The sequence below is a fragment of the Notolepis coatsorum genome (assembly GCF_963971535.1).
Source record: "Notolepis coatsorum genome assembly, chromosome: 6".
Lineage (NCBI taxonomy): Eukaryota > Metazoa > Chordata > Actinopteri > Aulopiformes > Paralepididae > Notolepis > Notolepis coatsorum.
The window spans coordinates 172,474,231-172,497,716 of record NC_140170.1 but is presented as its reverse complement, the minus strand read 5'-3'; the positions used below and the strand labels follow the sequence as shown (position 1 = coordinate 172,497,716).

The window sequence follows — 23,486 nt, the reverse complement described above, 5'->3', positions numbered from 1 at the left end:
AAACAAAGAAACAAAAGGAACATAAGACCACGGGGAAACAGGGAGAACAGCATGATACACAGAAAACATAAGGCCACAGTAACAAAGATCACAACAGGTTGGAGGGGGGGGGTTAAGGTTGGGGAAGGTTGAAGGCTAGGGCGAACAGGTGGGTTTTGAGGCGGGATTTGAGTGTGGGGGAGTCTCTGATGGTCTGAGGGAGGGAGTTCCAGAGTCGGGGTGCAGTGCGTGAGAAGGCCCGATCACCAACGTTTTTGAGCTTGGATGACGGGACAGTGAGGGAGGCAGTGGAGGAGGACCGGAGGGAACGGGTGGGGCGGTAAGGAAGAAGGAGATCAGTCAGGTAGGGGGGGGGGCAGGCTATGGAGGGCTTTGAAGGTGAGGAGTAGTGTTTTGAAGTTGATGCGTTCCTTGATCGGAAGCCAGTGGAGAGAGTGGAGGACAGGAGTGGTGTGTTCACGGGACCGGGTGTTAGTGAGGAGGCGGGCGGCTGAGTTCTGGACCATCTGCAGTTTATGGAGGGAGCGGGAGGTGATGCCAGTGAGGAGGGAGTTGCAATAGTCGAGGCGGAAGGAGATGAAAGCATGTATGAGGGATTCAGCGGCGGGGGGGGGGGAGAGGCAGTGGCGAATTTTGGCAATGTTGCGGAGGTGGAAGTAAGAGGTTTTTACAATGGAGCGGACATGGGGGTCAAATGAGAGGGTGGGGTCAAGGATGACACCAAGGTTGCGGACTAGGGGGGAGGGGGTGATGGTAGAATATTGTAGTTACAATTGTAGTTGTATTTGCGAATGATGTGACCGAGGGGGAGAATGTAGCAGATGAAGAGCAGGGGGCCCGAGGACTGAGCCTTGGGGGACCCCCTGTGTGACTCTGAGTAGTGGGAAGAAGTGTGGCCGGAGAGGGAGATGAATATTGGTGCCTGTCAGTGAGATAGGAGGAAAACCAGTCGAGTGCTGTGCCCTCAACACCCAGTTGGTGCAGCCTTTGGAGGAGGATGGAATGACACACTGTGTCAAAGGCTGCACTAAGATCGAGTAGGACCAAGACCTCACATATAACACCTCATATAACACCTGTTCCATAGAAAGCATGTCAAGACCTCACATATAAAACCTCTTCTAAAGAAATCATGCCCTAAGAAGACCTCACGTATAAAACCTCTTCTATAGAAAGCATGTCATAAGAAGACCTCACATGTAAGATAAGATACAATTTTCCCTTTTTTGATCCCTTTGGGGAAATGTAAAACCATGTCCATAGAAAACATGTCCTAAGAAGACCTCACATTTAAACCTCTTCTATAGAAAGCATGTCCTAAGAATACCTCACATTTAAACCTCTTCTATAGAAAGCATGTCCTAAGAATACCTCACATTTAAACCTCTTCTATAGAAAGCATGTCCCAAGAAGACCTCGCATTTAAACCTCTTCTATAGAAAGCATGTCCTAAGAATACCTCACATTTAAACCTCTTCTATATAAAGCATGTCCTAAGAAGACCTCGCATTTAAACCTCTTCTATAGAAAGCATGTCCCAAGAAGACCTCACATTTAAACCTCTTCTATAGAAAGCATGTCCCAAGAAGACCTCGCATTTAAACCTCTTCTATAGAAAGCATGTCCCAAGAATACCTCGCATTTAAACCTCTTCTATAGAAAGCATGTCCCAAGAATACCTCACATTTAAACCTCTTCTATAGAAAGCATGTCCCAAGAAGACCTCGCATTTAAACCTCTTCTATAGAAAGCATGTCCCAAGAATACCTCACATTTAAACCTCTTCTATAGAAAGCATGTCCTAAGAAGACCTCACATTTAAACCTCTTCTATAGAAAGCATGTCCCAAGAAGACCTCGCATTTAAACCTCTTCTATAGAAAGCATGTCCCAAGAAGACCTCGCATTTAAACCTCTTCTATAGAAAGCATGTCCTTAGGAAGCCAGCATGTGAACGGTTTGTGGCTCAGCAGCTTATCTGCTCTCTTGGTGACAAACTGGAAGATGCAGTTTTAACATTCCATGGCTTGACAAGGGGACAGGTCATGTACTATAGGGGTATAGGCACAAGAGTTGAATTGTAAAGTGTGTCAATGTTTTCTGTCTCTTATGGAGGAGTGTGTGACGTGAGAAAACACAACACCCTTCAGGGGAAAGTTATGCTCCACCAGCACTTATCCTGCTGCCAGACATCACGTGGTTCTGACATGCCATGACAGTAGACTTGTTTTTATTTGAGGAAGGTGTGTATGTCACCTGTGCTCTTTGGCTGCTATTATTAATTCATTCAGTGATTATTGCTGACACGTCCACTCGCCGACAAGTTAAATGCATATCTATAGGCAAATTTTAAGTCCCTCATTACCCCAATCAATCGGATTATATTTCTTTAAATGTGCCTGCTGGCAGTAGGCTTAATGGAATGAATAATCGAATGAGATCTTGCTAGCGAAAATAATTAGTTCAACTCTTTCAGAATAAGTAGATAAAAACAAGCCCAAAGAGTATCTGATTTATACCAATTAATAGATACTTATGAGGATATCTGTACTGTATGTGCTTAGGTATCATGTACTATATAAATACATGGTTCCCAAAGTTTTCAAGGCGTGACCCCCGAAATAACGTGTCAGAGAGGCTTGGAGGCTATACAGTTTCACTATTAATCAGGTTTTAATCTGTTATGGACATCATCCATACATGCATTGAATTGATTAACCTTTGGTTTATACCAGTGACACCAGTAGTCATGTTCATCACCCTCTTGTTCATCATCAGATAACAGTGCTTGAACAGATAAATGCATTTTCTCAAATTCATTCATCAAAACGTCAAAGGCTTACAATTGCTCAGTCACTTTTCTCAAGTCACGTCCACGTCATCAAATCCGTCAAACAGCGCATCTCCTCAGACATTTTAATCCCAGTTAAAATATCACAATAACGTGTGAGTGACAGTGATACAATTCAACAATCCACAGATTCAGATTTGTCGTAATTCACATCCACAATCCACGCATAAAGACGCTTCAATTTATGCTTGAATGAAACACAATCCGGGCGCTCCGTTAAGCAAATACATCCACAGTGGAGAATATGAAACGAATCAGAGCCAAACGCCTGATAGGTTTCATTCATTAAAAATATCCCTGCGGGATTCACATTTGCAATGCTCCGTTATTAAAATAACCACATAGTGTGTGTCGCGACTCGCGAGCGCCGTATAGCTATGACGTGCATTATTTAGGACAAAGTAAATCCATAGGCTGAATATGATTTATTATCAGCATTTTAGGTCTATTATTTTACATTTCAAAAGCCCCCTCTAGAAAAACGAAGCACAAAAACATAATTCAGAATGGTATAATGGGATCTGTGAGGAAGGGAGCTGGCATTCTTTTGTGAGGGCGTGGCCAGTTTATCCAGCTAACTGAGCTAAACCCTGCGCTGGAGCAGGTTCAAACTTTTTGAAATGTTGCCATAGTGATTTAGACAAACGTGCTTCGGGGAACCGAAAGGTCTGACTTATGTCAAGTTATCCTGAAAATTATCCGGCTAACTCAGTTAGCCAGGTACAAGGAACAGGGCCCAGTTGTTGTTGTTGTAGTTTAAAAAATATATTTATTTATTTATTCATAAGCATGTTTGAATTATGATTTGGAGTAGTAGGCTACACATTGATGATCAAGTAATTTGGTCTACTGTAGGCTGGCTACATTAATGTAACCTAAATAGTTGTTCTCCTCATTGAGAGCAACGCTTTGTTATCCATTAAGTCTTTACCTAACGTTACCTGCTCTAAACTACATCAAACAACAGTAGTAATACTCATCAGGCAGGTTTACCTAACGTTACCCGCTCTAAACTACATCAAACAACAGTAGTAATAGTGTAAGACTATGCAGGAGTGAGTGTTAGTAGGCCTGCCAAAAACTGAATACCTCTGATGTTGTGAGGGAGACTGACTGACTCCTCTCCTCCTGTTGCATAGCGCCTGCAATCACCAGGTCATTTTAGGTGATTGTTTTTTTCATTTTCTTTTGGTGAGAAATATGAGGTGTGGCGTGAGTCATCACAACACTAGAATGTATTATATAACTACTGGTATCTACACAGTCCTTGAGAATAATGTCCCAGTACCTACTAATTACCTTTTTACGAGGGGAGTAACAATAGATATTAACCCAGGGAAAAATAACTACGGAAAATGGATGAAGCATAAACAAGTTTAATTTAATGAAACAAAAACGTACAAAAAAACCCACAAATAAATACACTGTACACTGTAACAACCACACTCAACCACATCCAACAGGAAGCAAGAGTTACAGACACTGGTACACCAACAACTCCAGTATTACAAATAACAGGTTCTACAACCAACCTGTGCCAGTTACAGTATCTAGTCTGGCATAGTGTGCACGTTTAGCCAGGTTCTCATCCACCCACGCCTGATGAGTCAAGTCAACACCTGCTCAGTCACCTGCAGCAGTAATAAGGAGGCGGGAGGGCCTGGGGACAGACAGAAAGGAAACAGAAACACACAGCTGTTACATATCTACTGTCGTGGTGACATGTCCAGTCAGAAACACACAGCTGTTACATATCTACTGTCGTGATGACATGTCCAGTCAGAAACACACAGCTGTTACATATCTACTGTCATGGTGACATGTCCAGCTGTTACATATCTACTGTTGTGCTGACATGTCCAGCTGTTACAGTACATATCTACTGTCGTGCTGCTGACATGTCCAGTCAGAAACACACAGCTGTTACATATCTACTGTCGTGCTGACATGTCCAGCTGTTACATATCTACTGTCGTGGTGACATGTCCAGTCAGAAACACACAGCTGTTACATATCTACTGTCGTGGTGACATGTCCAGTCAGAAACACACAGCTGTTACATATCTACTGTTGTGCTGACATGTCCAGCTGTTACATATCTACTGTCGTGCTGCTGACATGTCCAGTCAGAAACACACAGCTGTTACATATCTACTGTCGTGCTGACATGTCCAGCTGTTACATATCTACTGTCGTGCTGACATGTCCAGCTGTTACATATCTACTGTCGTGCTGACATGTCCAGCTGTTACATATCTACTGTCGTGGTGACATGTCCAGTCAGAAACACACAGCTGTTACATATCTACTGTCGTGGTGACATGTCCAGTCAGAAACACACAGCTGTTACATATCTACTGTCGTGGTGACATGTCCAGTCAGAAACACACAGCTGTTACATATCTACTGTCGTGGTGACATGTCCAGTCAGAAACACACAGCTGTTACATATCTACTGTTGTGCTGACATGTCCAGCTGTTACATATCTACTGTCGTGCTGCTGACATGTCCAGTCAGAAACACACAGCTGTTACATATCTACTGTCGTGCTGACATGTCCAGCTGTTACATATCTACTGTCGTGCTGACATGTCCAGCTGTTACATATCTACTGTCGTGCTGACATGTCCAGCTGTTACATATCTACTGTCGTGGTGACATGTCCAGTCAGAAACACACAGCTGTTACATATCTACTGTCGTGGTGACATGTCCAGTCAGAAACACACAGCTGTTACATATCTACTGTCGTGGTGACATGTCCAGTCAGAAACACACAGCTGTTACATATCTAGACCATTGACCAGAGGTAGGCGGGAGCTGTTCCCTTTGCTGCCAGGTCAAGGACCTTAAAGCGGATTTGTGTGGCGATGGGGAGCCAGTGTAGATCTCTAAGAAGTGGGGTAACATGGGCTGACTTTGATAGGTTGGAGATCAGGCGGGCAGCTGCGTTCTGAATGAGTTGAAGTGAAGTGGTCGGTAGAGCAGCTAGCAGTGCATTGCAGAAGTCGAGGCGAGACATGGCTGTTGATTGGACAAGGAGTTGAGTGGCTTCTTTTGTCAGGAAGGGGCGGATCCTTCTGACCATGTATACCTCCGATTATTATCATTATTTTTAACATCAAACCGCCATAAATGACCATTGAAATTCAATAATGTTATTTATCTTCTCTCTTTCAGTATATATGGACATCAACCTTCACTGCCAGGCCAATAACTCCGCCCACCACACCAGTGATATCACAGACGACCAGCTGATCGTGAGGCGGGGCCAGTCCTTCCTCCTGACCCTTGACTTTCCACGACCTTTCAACCCAAACACTGAAACGCTCCATATCATCGCCGTGACGGGTAAGTCTCGCAGATCTTTTGACCTGAATCCTGACGTTCTGTTGTGAGGACATGTGATAATCAGACACGAAACTGACCAACATGTTCTGTATCTCTCATTCTGTTGTGAGGAGGACATGTGATAATCAGACACAAAACGTACCAACATGTTCTGTATCTCTCATTCTGTTGTGAGGAGGACATGTGATAATCTGATATAAAACTGACCAACATGTTCTGTATCTCTCATTCTGTTGTGAGGAGGACATGTGATAATCTGATATAAAAACATGTGTCCAGCGCTCGGCTGCATCGTTCCTGAGAAGCAGGAACAGGAGAAGCAGGAAAAAATCTGCAGAATTCCTCTATAACTGGAATTTCAGACAGTATTTACAGAATGAGGGGTTGTCCCAACACTGAGAACATTTTAAATATGTGCATTGTGTGCCCTTTCTGCAGCTCAGCTATGACAAGAACCCTCCCTCTTGAAATGAGCCACTCAGAATTGCAGCTTCAATCGATGTAGTCAGTAACACGGTATGCGTGTGAAGATATCTTGGAAAAATGTGTGTGTACAAAATGGCAACTCACTTGTGAATCTTCTCTTTTCTACCTAAAGTTTATTGAAAAATATGTTTCTGATAATTCTTTTGATTTTTTTGATTATCTTTTTCCCCCTCCTTCTTTTTCCGATTTTTCTCCCATCCCACTGTTAGTCGTTATGCCAATTCCCAACCCCCTTCCTGGTTGTTGCGCACCCCCCCCCCTTCTGTTGGTCCGAGAGGCCGGAGACTGTCACATGCTTTCCTCCGACGCATGTGCAGCCAGCTGGCAGCCAGCCTGGCAGCGCAGATTCTCACCGGGAGAGTGTAACGTGTGGGAGGCCGCACTACCTCTCACCAGATCCTACCTTCGCTGAGCAGGCGCCCCGACCGAACTGTAGGGGTCGCTGTCCACAACGCCCAGGACCCACCCACGGCTCCCCTCCCCCTAACTCAGCCAAACGAGTTAGTATAGCGATCAGCCCTAGCCAAGGCAATGCTGACTCTCCGGGAGTCGAGACCGCAGCCTCTTGCATTGGTGACGAGCACAATCTCCGCTACGCCACCTGACCGCCTCTGATAACATTTTTAACGGTCCATTTGATATGCTATTGCTGGATATTGAGTAATTTTTTATCTGCAGCATCTATTCTGACAGTTTGATCTGAATTCCGTTTGATGGTACAGGCTCGTGTGCCACTGCTAACAGATACAGAAACAGCCCATTGAGAACAGGACTGAAACAGAGGACAATAGAGGCTGCTACAGTAGAATGCATAATCTTAGTTTTTTTCAGCAAAAAAAACTCAAAAACCCATATTAACTTGTTGAAAAGGACTACAATATGTCCCCTTTAAGATCTTTCTTCTACTATATATTTTTTTATCCACTTTTTCCCCTAAATTTTTCAAAATGTTCTCCCATCCCAATTTAGCCGTGTGTCAATTGTGCCAATTCTCCCCTCCCCTGTCTTGATCGTTGCTTGCATGTGCCCCCCACTGGCCGGTCGTAGGGAGGATAGAAGCCCATCACATGTCCCCTCCGATACATGTGGAGGCAGCCAGTCACATCTTTCCACCGCCCAGCGCGGACTCTCATTGGCGAGGAGTAACGTGTAGGAGGCTCACACTGCCCCCGCCATTTTCCTGACTTTGCTGTGCAGGCGCCCTGACCGACCTGTAGGAGTCGCTGTTTACAACGTCCAGATTACCACCCATCAACTTCCCTCCCGCTAACTCTGCCAATTGAGTTAGTATGACGGGCGGCCCAAGCCGGAGGCAACGCTGACAGCCGGATTCGATACCGGTGTCTCTTGCGTTGGTGACGAGCGCAATGTCCGCTGCGCCACCCAGCCGCACTTTTCTTCTACTATATTATAATTGTTTACTTATTATTTTGTATGTATTATATGTTTAGACTTATTATTAAAAAATTGCTATAACGTTAGACATATAATTTTTTATGTATTATAATTTTTTGTTGTTATTTTTCATAACCAGAAAAACAAATGCATTTCAATACAGAAATCTGACATTATATTCCATTGTAATTACGACACCTGCAGTTCATTTTAAGATATTTTTTTTTGCAATATGTTCATGTTTAGTTAAATCAAGGTTTGAGCCAACCAATGGCAACGTGAATCAATCAGAGGACCACCAACTAATTTAACTGAACCGTTAGAGGTTAATAACAACAACCCTTTTAACTAGAGTATTGGAGTATCTTTTCTTTACTTGTACCAGAGTATTTCTCTATCAGGATATTTCTACTATAAAGGATTAGAGTATCTTTTCTCTCTCAGGTAAGAGGCCATCAGAGGAGATTGGCACACGCTCCGTCTTTGGCATCTCAAAAAGCATTGCAGCAGTGTTATCATCCGGAGCAGCAAAGGCCGGATGGAGGGCGGAGCTTGATGAGAGTTCCATCCTGTTGATGGGCAAAGTGACCCTGGCTGTGACCCCTGCTGCTGACGCCCCCATAGGAAAGTACTTCCTGTCTGTCAGCCTGGACCAGAAGGAGGCCAGTCTGGGAAGCCTGGTGCTGCTATACAATGCCTGGTGTTCAGGTAGGAGGTTCTGCTATACAACCCATTGTGTTTAGATAGAGAGGTTCTGCTATACAACCCCTGGTGTTCAGGTAGGGAGGGGCTGTTGCACTGTGCAACTTTATGAAGATCTGTGTTTATTTCACTATATAATTTTAGAGTGAGGGGAGTTTTAAATAAAGGTTTGAAACTAAATAAAATGTGTTTATTGTGCTTGCATGTGTGTGTGTGTGTGTGTGTGTGTGTGTGTGTGTGTGTGTGTGTGTGTGTGTGTGTGTGTGTGTGTGTGTGTGTGTGTGTGTGTGTGTGTGTGTGTGTGTGTGTGTGTGTGTGTGTGTGTGTGTAGAGGACTGGGTGTACATGGAGAAGGAGGAGGAGAGGCAGGAGTATGTGATGAATGAACAAGGAGTCATCTACAGAGGAGCAGGCAACTACATCTCCTCTCTGGCCTGGGACTATGGACAGGTACACACACACACGCACACACACACACACACACACACACACACACACACACACACACACACACACACACACACACACACACACACACACACACACACACACACACACACACACACACACACACACACACACACACACACACACACACACACACACACACACACACACACACACACACACACACACACACACACACACACACACACACACACACGTCATTAGGGATAATATATGAATAATATGAATAACAGGCTCAATAACTATTTATGATCTGACCTCAGCAGAGAGGCTGTGTTGTTCTTCAGACTGTGGTAGTGTTAGCTACAGAGAGGAGAAGCTACAGAGAGGAGGAGCTACAGAGAGAGCTACAGAGAGGAGGAGCTACAGAGAGGAGGAGCTAAAGAGAGGAGGAGCTACAGAGAGGAGAAGCTACAGAGAGGAGAAGCTACAGAGAGGAGGAGCTACAGAGAGAGCTACAGAGAGGAGGAGCTACAGAGAGGAGGAGCTAAAGAGAGGAGGAGCTACATAGAGGAGAAGCTACAGAGAGGAGAAGCTACAGAGAGGAGGAGCTACAGAGAGGAGAAGCTACAAGCTACAGAGAGGAGGAGCTACAGAGAGGAGGAGCTACAGAGAGGAGGAGCTACAGAGAGGAGGAGCTACAGTGAGCACGAGGTAGCTGCAGCCACGAGGTAGGTGAAGCCATGAGGTATGTGAAGCCACAAGGTATGTGAAGCCATGAGGTACGTGCAAGGTGCTGCAGACGCTCCTCTACATTGGAAATGAATTGAATGCAGCCGTGCAGCTGGACTTGGCTGGAGGCGGTCAGAACGAGCCTCAAGACTTGCTGTCCTGTTCAGTTTAAATTAAATGATGATGATGATGATGATGATGATGATGATGATGATGATGATGATGATGATGATGATGATGATGATGATGATGATGATGGTGATGATGATGACCTGATAAACTCTGTCCAGTTTGAAGAGGACATGGTGGAGATTTGTCTGAAGATGTTGGACGTCAACCCCAAACACCGGAGAGACCCAGCAGACGACGTCTCTGCTCGCTGTAACCCAGTCTATGTTAGCAGAGTGGTCAGCGCTATGGTAGGTCTGTCTGTCTGTCTGTCTGTCTGTCTGTCTGTCTGTCGGTCTGTCTGTCTGTCTGTCTGTCTGTCTGTCTGTCTGTCTGTCTGTCTGTCTGTCTGTCTGTCTGTCTGTCTGTCTGTCTGTCTGTCTGTCTGTCTGCTCGCTGTAACCCAGTCTATGTTGGCAGAGTGGTCAACGCTATGGTAGGGTCTTTCTGTCTAACTCTTTGTCTGTCTGTCTAACTGTTTTTCCGTCTATCTATCTATCTCTCCTCCAGATAAATGCTAATGGTGACCGTGGCGTCCTGATTGGACGTTGGGATGGGAAATATTCCGGTGGGGTTAGCCCCTCCCACTGGAACGGTAGTGCTGACATCCTACAACGCTGGCGCAAATATGGCTGCCACCCCATCAAGTACGGACAGTGTTGGGTGTTTGCCGCGGTCATGTGTACAGGTAAGTTCCAGTTCAGACCAGTGGGTTAAGGCTAATGTCGGTCTTTTGAAGAGCTCCCATGTCCAGCTGGGCTTAAAACTGCATTATTTATCATTTCCATGGAAAGAATATTTCCTATTTATCAGCTGAATCACAGAGTTGGGCTTTAGTTGTCTGAACAAGAGAAAACCCTCAACAGTGATGCATGAAACAGTGAAACCGCCCACATGAGCTCTTCTGCTCACGTTCAGGTTGAAGCTGCTCACACAGTGTGTCAGGCTTCATCTGTAGCTTCATGTTGCGTCTGTAGCTTGATAGCTTCATCTGTAGCTTCATGTTGCGTCTGTAGCTTCATGTTGCATCTGTAGCTTCATCTGTAGCTTCATGTTGCGTCTGTAGCTTCATGTTGCATCTGTAGCTTCATGTTGCGGAGATTCATGGAAAATGAATTCCTTGGTCGTGTTTGTTTCAGTCTCTGCCTGTAAGCGGATGGAGAAGTCATGTGATTCACCAGGTGGTGGGCAGAGGAGGGTTGTAGCTGTTCTGAGGTGTCGTGTAACAATGGGCCAATGTTTCCTCGCGTGTTGGAAGTACGTTGGTAATACTTTTGCAGAATACTGGCAGATGGAGGGCAGTTTGCTCCCTGCTTTAGCCTCACTAGAACCCTGACTCATTTTGCTCTCCTCTGGCATCTTTCTTTCCACTTGCGCAATGGGGGAACTGTGGTCTGTGGGTCCCATGCCGTCCAGGCAAACAGGGGGACTTGTGAACGAAGTGATCCTTCAATCAATGTTTCTCTATCATATCTAAAGTTGCAAGTTATTCGTCTCAGTGTGGAGGAGACTTGAAGTGACTGTATGTTATTGTGTCTCACTCTGTTTGTTGGACCAACCGGCTTGTCAGCTGAGCTCATGTGGAAATGAAAGGTCTCTGAATATCTGACTTTATAATGCTGATAATATGTTGATATACATAAATAATGTGTGTGTGTATGTGTGTGTTTTCAGTGTTGAGATGCCTTGGTATTCCATGTCGTGTGGTCACCAACTTCCAGTCAGCACACGACACAAACAAGAGTCTGACCATTGACAAGTCATATGATCGCTACGGTGTCAAGACCCAGGACTCTGCTGACAGTGTCTGGTAAGACAGACAGACAGACAGACGGGCAGATAGACAGACAGACAGATAGACAGACAGGCAGATAGACAGACAAACGTGAATACAGACATTCTAGAATGTTGTGTTATTATTAGTGCTGTCAATATATTAAAAGAAATTAACTAATTAATCTTACAATTTTCTGTAATTAATCTAGATTAATCTAGATAAAAAAATCACATTTTTCTACTTAAGACCGAAGCTTGTAACAGATATTTACTTGAGTAAAATCATGGAATTAATGTAGAATCAACACAAAGAAAGTATATTTAGATTCAAAGACTATTTTAATAGCTTTCTTTGATCTTTGAATACAGTTTCTCTCCTGTGAAATACAAATGTTCAACAAAACCATCAACATTGACTCAGCTTTAAATACCTCTTTCGTATATCCGCGGCGCTAACAGAAATAAAATCAACCCAGGCCTATGTTAAAGTGCAGATTGGCTGTAATTACCAGTCATATAAATCATATTAACAACAAAAATGTGTTCCATCTTCATGTCAGATGATTTTCCATAAGGTGCATGAGTCAATGCAAAAAAAGAACAAGCAAAGATACTGCTGAAAATTCAGAACGTTGAACATTTTTCACTGCATGGATAATCTTTTTTTAACGCTTTAAATAATTTAAATTAATCTCCAAAGTTAAAGCATTAACTTTGACAGCCCTAGTTATTATCCAGTGTTCTAGAATGTGGTGTTATTATCCAGTGTTCTAGAATGTGGTGTTATTATCCAGTGTTTTAGAATGTGGTGTTATTATCCAGTGTTCTAGAATTTGGTGTTTATTGTGCAGGAACTTTCATGTGTGGGTGGAGGCATGGATGAAACGACCAGACCTGAAGGAAGATGGAAGCTACGATGGCTGGCAGGTAGTGGACCCTACACCACAGGAGATGAGTAAAGGTAGAAGGAACAGCTTTACACCCCTCCCCCAACGACATTTAATACAGTAAAATACAATAGAATACCTCCTCTAAAATATGAAATATGAACTGTCCTGTTTGTCTGTCTGGTAGGAGTCTTCTGCTGTGGCCCAGCTCCTCTTGCAGCCATCCGTCAAGGAGACACTGACCTGAAGTATGACGTCCCATTTGTCTTTGCTGAGGTCAATGCTGACTGCATCGATTGGCTGGTCAGTAGTTTGTTATTCTCTCAATTTTATACCTCAGAACCTTGTTCTCTCAGTCTCAACTTTATACTTCAGAACCTTGTAGGGCTGTCCCCGACTAAGGATTTGGATGGTCGACTATGATTGGCCAAAATTTGCCGTTAGTCGACTATTGGTAAAAAAAAAATATATATATTTATATATATATATATATATTTTTAAATTTTTTATCATTCCATTTGGGCTGTTGGGGGTGCTTAATGTCTGAAGGAGTCGACTGAAGGCTTCTTGTCCTCTGCAAAAGCATGCAATTGGTCCACTGATGGATACATCTTGATATTTGTCTAGTCTAGTGTGTTCATTAGATGGGTGAAATCCTCTTTCAGTGCCTCTGTGCCTGTTTTCGTAGGCAGTTAGCCTCTGGTATGCGTGCCATTAGCGTTAGCCACGTTTCTATGCCTCTTTTCTTTTGGAAAGAATGATAAAAATAAATAAATAAATAAATAAAATTATAAATATAGGCCTATATATATTTTTTTTTTATATATTCGACTAAGAGGTTGGCCAGTCGACTACGGCTCCTTTCGACCGATTAGTCGACTAATCTACTAATCTACTAATGTATCGGTTTCAAAAAAAATATATTAATGTTAATTACCTGAAATTATTACATGGCGTTTTAACATTCGCCAAAATGCTTGATTGTGATTGGTCAATAGCGCTCCGTTACCCCTAGCAGCGGTCAATTATTTCTCGATAATTCACCGCTGTCAGGGGCAACAAGCAATAATGACCGCTGCTAGGGGCAACAGAGCGCTATTGACCAATCACAATCAAGCATTTTGATCGCAGTCACGAAAGCTATAACCTCGTTCCCAGCTTTATCTCGCACAGCTGCACTACATCAGGTCATTCAGGTGCAATCAAGTCCACACCATGCCGATGACAGAGGAGCAGCAGAACAACTGCGTCTGCATTTGATCTCGTCTTGTCGATGGTGTAAAATGAATTAGGTATATTGTTAGTAAGTTAGCCATGTAATAAGCGGGATAATGTATAGCTATACTCGGTCATTGTCGCAAAATAATTTACCTTCACTGTGTTTAGAACACCGTGTCGGTCAATTATTTACTTATTATTAATTACTTATTCCGTTTTTGGGGGGGGGGGGGGGGGGTGGAACCCCGCATATCGGTATCGGTTGATATCGGTATCGGAAATTAAGAGTTGGACAATATCGGTATATCGGTATTGGTAAAAAGGCAATATGGAACATCCCTACTCAGAACCTTGTTATACTTCAACTTTATACCTCAGAACCTTGTTATACTTCAAATTTATACTTCACAACCTTCTTATACTTCAACTGTATACCTCAGAACCTTCTTATACTTCAACTTTATACTTCACAACCTTCTTATACTCATATACCTCAGAACCTTGTTATACTCTCAACCTTATACATCAAGTATATTTTATTTATTATATTTTCTGTATGACACAAGTGCAGCACAAAATATTGTGGATGACTGTAAACCGGGATTAACAATATACAAGAAATATACAAAAAACAAGAACAGGGTAATACAATGGAACTAAGTTAATGACAGGATAATCAATCAAACAGACAAACAAAATCAAGTAACTAACTAAAGTGTTTTATGACCATCTAACGGGGAAGACTTTTTAAACTGTGTGAGTCGATATTTGTATTGTAATTATCTGCACTGTTTTTACCCTTTTTCTTATTCTCTGCATTGCTTTTATTCTGTCCTGTCAATTTTTACTGCTGTGAAGCACTTTGGGCTGCAATTCCTGTATGGAAAGAGCTATACAAATAAAGTGTACTATTATTATTCTTATTATTCTTATTATGACTACTATTGACCACTAGGAGCTGCCCAGTACAACCCAGTCTGACACTGTTGACCACTTTTGAACCTGAACTGTAACTTGACTTGTACGTCTGTTCCCAGATCAATGGCGACGGGTCTAAGACAAAGATCTACACAGACACTAGGACAGTCGGACAGAACATCTCCACCAAGTCCGTTGGCTCCAGCAGGAGACTCAATATCACAGACAACTATAAACCCAGAGAGGGTAGGTAGCACCCCCCCCCCCCCCCCCCCCCCTATACACCCAGAGAGGCACAGACACTAGGGGGGAGCCCGGATCCGAACATGGATTTGGGAAAGCTCGGATAATGAGATGGACACAGATATTTTTATATACTCTAATTAGGGGTGTAACGATGCATCGATTAATCAAAATGCATCAATTCTAATGTGTTCGATTCGATGCATCGATTTGAATATGTTAGAATAGATTATCATTTATGTTTTCTTTTTGTGTGTATTGTTTTTATTGACCTATAGTCCATTCATGCTGAGTGAATCAGTTCCCCCGGCCACATTTGTGTATAAAATCTTTTTTGGGGAATTAACTGATAGAAAATGTATAGAAAATGTATAGAAAATTAATAGAAAATTAATCGAATCTAATCGAATCGAATCGTGGTCAAATGAAGAGATTTCATGATGCATTGAATCGTTGCCTGAAGAATCGTAATCGAATCGAATCGTTGTGAGGTCGAATCGTTACACCCCTAACTCTAATATAAGAGTAATGGAAGTATTTTAAATAATCTTTGGTCTTATAGTCTTTGCGTTTTTTTTTTCTTTCTATATCTGCCTGTGAGTTACCCATAACTGCATTTGTATTTGTCATATCATGACAACCCATGACAACTTTTGAACAGATAATTTATATATATAAGTCATATTCCTGGAAGTGCAGCGCGTCTCGAGTGGTGGTTCTGCACATGGTGATGAATATAACAAATTTGACTTCACATTTGACATTTGACTTTGACATCTTAGCTCATGATGATGAGTTAAGACAAGCTTTTGAAAATGTAGGGGATACCTTGCTGTCATGGAGCAGCCGAGATACGGGAGAAAACTTGCACAACTACTAATATTTCCGAAGAGATAGGGCAGTCCTACAGGTAGTGTTTAATGGCAGTCCTACAGGTAGTGTTTAATGGCAGTTCTACAGGTAGTTTTCGACAGCAGTCCTACAGGTAGTGTTTAATGGTAGTCCTACACGTAGTTTTCGAAACAATTCTACAGGTATTTTTTGAGGCAGTTCAACAGGTCGTTTTTGACGGCAGTTGTACAGGTCGTTTTTCATGGCAGTTCTACAGGTAGTTTTTGATGGCAGTTCTACAGGTCGTTTTCGATGGTAGTCCTACAGGTCGTTTTTGACTTCAGTTTTACACGTTTTTGACAGCAGTTCAACAGGTAGTTTTTGACGGCAGTTCTACAGGTAGTTTTTGACGGCAGTCCTATGGGTAGTTTTTGATGGTAGTCCTACAGGTAGTTTTCGATGGTAGTCCTACAGGTAGTTTTCGACAGCAGTCCTACAGGTAGTTTTTGATGGCAGTCCTACACGTAGTTTTTGAAACAATTCTACAGGTATTTTTTGAGGCAGTTCAACAGGTCGTTTTTGACGGCAGTTATACAGGTCGTTTTTGACGGCAGTTCAACAGGTCGTTTTTGACGGCAGTTCAACAGGTCGTTTTTGATGGCAGTTGTACAGGTAGTTTTTCATGGCAGTTGTACAGGTAGTTTTTGATGGCAGTTCTACAGGTCGTTTTCGATGGTAGTCCTACAGGTCGTTTTTTACTTCAGTTCTACACGTTTTTGACAGCAGTTCAACAGGTAGTTTTTGACGGCAGTTCTACAGGTAGTTTTTGACGGCAGTCCTATGGGTAGTTTTTGATGGTAGTCCTACAGGTAGTTTTCGATGGTAGTCCTACAAGTAGTTTTTGATGGCAGTCCTACAGGTCGTTTTTTATGGCAGTCTTACAGGTAGTTTTCAACAGCAGTCCTACAGGTAGTTTTTGATGGCAGTTCTACAGGTAGTTCGACAGCAGTCCTACAGGTAGTTTTTGATGGCAGTCCTATGGGTCGTTTTTGATGGCAGTCCTACATGTAGTTTTTGACGGCAATTCAACAGGTCGTTTTTGACGGCAGTTGTACAGGTCGTTTTTCATGGCAGTTCTACAGGTAGTTTTTGATGGCAGTTCTACAGGTCGTTTTCGATGGTAGTCCTACAGGTCATTTTTGACTTCAGTTTTACACGTTTTTGACAGCAGTTCAACAGGTAGTTTTTGACGGCAGTTCTACAGGTAGTTTTTGACGGCAGTCCTATGGGTAGTTTTTGATGGTAGTCCTACAGGTAGTTTTCGATGGTAGTCCTACAGGTAGTTTTCGACAGCAGTCCTACAGGTAGTTTTTGATGGCAGTCCTACACGTAGTTTTTGAAACAATTCTACAGGTATTTTTTGAGGCAGTTCAACAGGTCGTTTTTGACGGCAGTTATACAGGTCGTTTTTGACGGCAGTTCAACAGGTCGTTTTTGACGGCAGTTCAACAGGTAGTTTTTCATGGCAGTTGTACAGGTAGTTTTTGATGGCAGTTCTACAGGTCGTTTTCGATGGTAGTCCTACAGGTCGTTTTTTACTTCAGTTCTACACGTTTTTGACAGCAGTTCAACAGGTAGTTTTTGACGGCAGTTCTACAGGTAGTTTTTGACGGCAGTCCTATGGGTAGTTTTTGATGGTAGTCCTACAGGTAGTTTTCGATGGTAGTCCTACAAGTAGTTTTTGATGGCAGTCCTACAGGTCGTTTTTTATGGCAGTCTTACAGGTAGTTTTCAACAGCAGTCCTACAGGTAGTTTTTGATGGCAGTTCTACAGGTAGTTCGACAGCAGTCCTACAGGTAGTTTTTGATGGCAGTCCTATGGGTCGTTTTTGATGGCAGTCCTACATGTAGTTTTTGACGGCAATTCAACAGGTCGTTTTTGATGGCAGTTCTACAGGTAGTTTTTGATGGCAGTCCTACGGGTAGTTTTTGATGGTAGTCCTACAGGTAGTTTTTGATGGTAGTCCTACAGGTAGTTTTTGATGGTAGTCCTACAAGTAGTTTTTGATGGCAGTTCTACAGGTAGTGTTTGATGGTAGTCCTACAAGTCGTTTTTGATGGCAGTCCTACAGGTAGTTTTTGATGGTAGTCCTACAGGTAGTTTTTGATGGCAGTCCTACGGGTAGTTTTTGATGGTAGTCCTACAGGTAGTTTTCGATGGTAGTCCTACAAGTAGTTTTTGATGGCAGTTCTACAGGTAGTTCGACAGCAGTCTTACAGGTATTTTTTGATGGCAGTCCTATGGGTCGTTTTTGATGGCAGTCCTACAGTTAGTTTTTGATGGCAGTCCTACGGGTAGTTTTTGATGGCAGTCCTACAAGTAGTTTTTGATGGCAGTCCTACAGGTCGTTTTTGATGGCAGTCTTACAGGTAGCTTTCGACAGCAGTCCTACAGGTAGTTTTTGATGGCAGTCCTACAGGTAGTTTTTGACGGCAGTTCAACAGGTTGTTTTTGACGGCAGTTCTACAGGTAGGTTTTGACGGCAGTTCTACAGGTAGGTTTTGACGGCAGTTCTACAGGTAGGTTTTGACGGCAGTTACAGGTCGTTTTTGATGGAAGTCCTACAGGTAGTTTTTGACGGCAGTTCTACAGGTAGGGTTTGACGGCAGTTCTACAGGTCGTTTTCGATGGAAGTCCTTACAGGTAGTTTTTGATGGCAGTTACAGGTAGTTTTTGATGGCAGTCCTACAGGTCGTTTTTGACGGCAGTCCTACAGGTAGTTTTTGATGGTGAACAGATGGTGCCGGTGTCTAGACGAAGCGCGCTGCATCAATGGAGCTCATAACATCATTTTCTTCCCCCTCGGATAATAACGAGCATATTAGTGTACGAAAAATATCTGTGTCCATCTCATTATCCATGCTTTCCTGAATTCATATTCAGATACGGGCTCATCCTTAATTTCCAGTACACTTCAAGGTTTCTAACAGAAAGAGGTCAGCCTCTGGCCACTCACCACTCTTGGTTTAGAGATGAAGGTCTGCTCCCTTCGAGTGTCTGAGGTCCTCTCTCCTTTGCTCTGGCTGTCAGGCCTGAAGTACAGCAGTCTAGGAGTGATTAGTGAATTGGTCCCAGGTGTGTCCAGAGTTTGAACAGGGAAGTAGCTGTGGTTAATGACCTCTCCTAGCTGGAAAGCGTCCTAACTATTTCCAAGCGAGTTTAGCTCAGAACCCCACCCCACAACACGACACACTGCCATGGCCTCCGATATCGTGCTGTGAGTACAAGCAGCCAGCACCTTTTTAAAAAAAAGGTCAAAACTTGGCTCCTTGAAAATGTTAAAGCTTAAGAACATGTTCATATAAATATTATGTACTGATGCTATTTGTTGTATTGTTTTATATGTCTAGTTTTATATGTCTACCTTCTGTGTTACTGTCTCAACAGGCACCATGAAGGAGAGAACTGTCTTTTCCCATGCTATCACCAGAGACTACTCTAGAGATGGAGTGAGCAGGGGGGTGGGCGTGGAGGACATCAACAATGGAGGAACCCCAGATGATGACAATGATGACAATAAATGCCAGGAGGTGTTGGTGAAGATTGATGAGGTAGGTTTTTTGTATGTCATAGTGCTCATATAATTGCTGCAGGGTGTGGTCACATTTTCAATCTCACATTTATCTCTGGTAAAATCCCAAATGTGTGGAAGGCTGCTCAAGTTGTTCCATTACATACAGGTGGGGATTCCAGTCACACATTTCTTTTTTTCAATCAAAATCAAATATTTTTATTTGTGCATATTGTATTGTGTGAGATGATGACTGAATAAACTACTACTACTACTACTACTACTACTACTACTACTACTACTACTACTACTACTACTACTACTACTACTACTACTACTACTACTACTACTACTACTACTACTACTACTACTACATTAAATTCTGATAAAACAAAGTGTATTTTTTATTTTTTTTTATTATTATTGCAAAACAAAAATGATTAAAAGTCAGTACTCAACACATAATGCATAATGAAACTAACAGTCAAGGTGGTTAAAATTACATGCAAGTACAGAAACAAGACAAAAAAAAAAGTCTATAATAATATTTTAACCGTATACAGTGTATATCCAGCGAAATTAACAATTATACAAATGCTTATATAGGACATACCCCTAATACCTATTTTCTAAAACCCTACACACATATGCTCCAGCTCGAACCCCCCCCTCCCGGACCCCTCCTTGGATAGTACCTCCATTATCCCTCACTCCTAACCAGACACTACCATTATAAGCTAGCTTTTATTCTCTCCACCACTTCTACCCACATTGACATTTTGGATTCGTTGAGACCCAGAATTCTTGCTGTAGATATTTCTTGATATATCACATCGAGATATGTAAGAGACCAAACTTTCCGGCACATTTTTTCCGGTTGAAACCAGCGTGATGCGATCAGTTTTTTAGCTACTGTGATACCCGATAAGACCAATCTCTTTAGCTGTGGATTTACTGCAAACTCAAAAACATCATTTAAAAGCAATACAGAGCGGTGTACTGGTATATTCCAAGATACGAGTTTTGATAATTGATGGGTCACATCTTTCCAGAATGCCTTAACTGGTGGGCAGTCCCAATACATGTGCATACATGTCCCTTCGTCTCCATTTGTACATTGGGAGCATTTTGAGTCCTGTTTCAGGCCCATTCTGTTCAGTCTTATAGGAGTCAAGTATGTCCTGTGAATATAGTTAAGATTGATTTGTTGATGGTCCGGGTTCCTTGATGTAAGACGGACATTTGCCCATGCTTCTTGCCAATCAAAGTCACTTTCCAGGTCTGGAATATCCCTCCTCCAGACAGTGTCTAGTTGAAGGGTTTCATACGAGGACGTTAGTAATTGATAATAAAAACCTGATACAAAACCTCCCAATGTTTCTCTTTCATAGAACAATTTGTGGTATCTGTGGTGTTCAACTGGTATGTGTAATGGAAATTATTGGTATTTTATGTCTTGTGTGAGCAATACTCAATATTAATATTAGTATCCATCATACACACTGCTGTGTTTTATGTATGTATAGTTATTCTGCAATTACGCATGCAGTATTATTCTTTTGGGCGAATATTGTTTTTCCAAGATAGAGCTAGCAAAGCAGATTGCTATGTGGAAAGGCAATTTTTCAGGGAATTGCATAACGCAATTCACCTTGCAACAATGACTGTACTTGAGGCTACGACTGACCATGCATATTTAACGTGATTTTTTTTTATTTGGGGACAATGAGATGTCTGGCAAGCAAGCCAGCCTTTTTGTCAAACACACTGTCAGATCCTATTCACTGTTTGTTAACAATAGGCAAAGTTACTGACAGAAAGGCTCAGTAGCATAAAGTAACTTTCTCGGTCATTGTCACAGGCATCAGTCAGGTGATGGTTGTCAAGCTGTTACTAAGGTGCCACAGAGGGACTATAATGAAAGTCAGCAGTGAGCAAATTAATAACATATTTTGTTATATTTTTATGCTGAAGATATTAATAAATAGCACATCGATGGCTGAAACACAAAACCTCTAAAAAAACGTGTTGTTTTCTTGCAGAATGCAATTTCTTTAATTGATTATCCCTTACATATCACATATGATATCTGACTGTATGTTACTACAGCTGGACAAACCGATGAACGGTCAGGATATCAGACTGAAACTGACTGTCGACAGCAAGGACAAAGTCCCCCGCTCTCTGTCTATCAATGTCAATGTCCAGGCCATGAGGTACACTGGGATACCAGCTGTCCAACTCACTAGCCAGCAGCAGGAAGTGACACTACAGCCTGGACAAGGTAAGAGTCTGGACAATGTAACAGTATAGACAACCTAACAGTCTAAATAAAGTAACAGTCTAGACAAGATAAGAGTCTATAAGGTAACAGGAGGGACTGCCATTAGCAGGTAGAGTGGGGGTCGTCACACTAGATAAGATAACAGTCTAGATAAGGTAACAGTCTAGACAAGGTAACAACCTAGATAAATTAACCTAGATACGTTAATATAATCTAGATAGGGTAAAGGTCTAGATATATTCATAATCTAGATAAAATAACAGTCTAGATACATTAATAATCTATATAAATTAATAATCTATATAAATTAATAATTTAGATAAGGTAACAGTCTAGATACATTAATAATCTAGATAAGGTAACAGCCTAGTTAAATTAATAATCTAGATGAGGTAACAATCTAGATAAAATGACAGCCTAGATAAATTAATAATCTAGATATGGTAACAGTCTAGATACATTAATAATCTAGATGAGGTAACAATCTAGGTAAAATAAGTCTAGATACATTAATAATCTAGATAAGGCAACAGCCTAGATAAATTAATAATCTAGATGAGGTAACAATCTAGGTAAAATAAGTCTAGATACATTAATAATCTAGATAAGGCAACAGCCTAGATAAATTAATAATCTAGATAAGGTTACATCCTAGATAAATTAATATTCTAGATAAGGCAACAGCCTAGATCAATTAACAATCTAGATAAATTAATAATCTAGATGAGGTAACAGTCTAGATAAGGTAACAGCCTAGATAAATTAATAATCTAGATAAGGTAACAGCCTAGATAAATTAATAATCTAGATAAGGTAACAGCCTAGATAAATGAATAAGCTATAGGTAATAACAGCCTATATAAATGAATAAGATAGATAACGTAACAGTCTAGATAAATTAATAAAATAGATAAATTAATAATATAGATAAATTAATAATCTAGATAACGTAACAGTCTAGATAAATTAATAAAATAGATACATTAATAATATAGATAAATTAATAATCTAGATAACGTAACAGTCTAGATAAATTAATAAAATAGATAAATTAATAATATAGATAAATTAATAATCTAGATAAGGTAACAGCCTGGACTAAATAAACAACTTGGTTAGGGTTAGAGGAGTTATCATGTCACTCTGTGTCTGTGTGGGTTTCCTCACCATAATGCATGCATGTTATGTACATGTAATCCTGCCCTTGTCCTTGACCATGCAGGGTACTGGTCCCCAGGCTGCTTCTAAATAGTTAGGATGGGTTAAAATAAATGCAAAGAATACATTCCTGATATGTGTTGGCACACCTCCTGGTTTGGGAATAGCGCCGCACACGACCACAGCAGACTGCAGAGAGTGGCTCATTCAGCCGAACACACAATTGGAGGTGGGCTTCCCAGTCCCCAGAACATTTACACCAGGCGTTGCAGGGCCAAGGCTAAGAGAATAGTCAAAGACTCTAGCCACCGAAACAACTGCCTCTTTGCACTGCTGCGGTCAGGCAAGCGCTACTGGAGTCTCATGGCCAGTACAGAGAGACTCAAAAGGAGCTTCTATCCCCAGGCCATCATGATGCTCAATGAGAGTGAACAGTTTCAAGTACCTCGGAGCCCACATATCCGAGGATTTGACATGGACCACACACATTGACAGTGTTGTGAAGAA

The 23,486-nt window shown here is 41.9% G+C and overlaps 1 protein-coding gene across 1 annotated transcript in view; it reads left to right on the top strand.

The window, feature by feature from the left end:
* tgm8 (transglutaminase 8) overlaps window positions 1-23,486 on the top strand; it is a 48,417-nt gene that overhangs the window by 6,094 nt on the left and 18,837 nt on the right. The window contains exons 2-12 of the mRNA XM_084317389.1: window positions 6,031-6,201; window positions 8,527-8,790; window positions 9,116-9,234; window positions 10,215-10,343; window positions 10,603-10,780; window positions 11,767-11,902; window positions 12,720-12,829; window positions 12,943-13,058; window positions 15,011-15,137; window positions 19,414-19,577; window positions 21,647-21,821. Of these exons, the coding sequence (XP_084173515.1) occupies window positions 6,031-6,201; window positions 8,527-8,790; window positions 9,116-9,234; window positions 10,215-10,343; window positions 10,603-10,780; window positions 11,767-11,902; window positions 12,720-12,829; window positions 12,943-13,058; window positions 15,011-15,137; window positions 19,414-19,577; window positions 21,647-21,821 (1,689 nt within the window). The remainder of the gene's footprint in view (window positions 1-6,030; window positions 6,202-8,526; window positions 8,791-9,115; window positions 9,235-10,214; window positions 10,344-10,602; window positions 10,781-11,766; window positions 11,903-12,719; window positions 12,830-12,942; window positions 13,059-15,010; window positions 15,138-19,413; window positions 19,578-21,646; window positions 21,822-23,486) is intronic.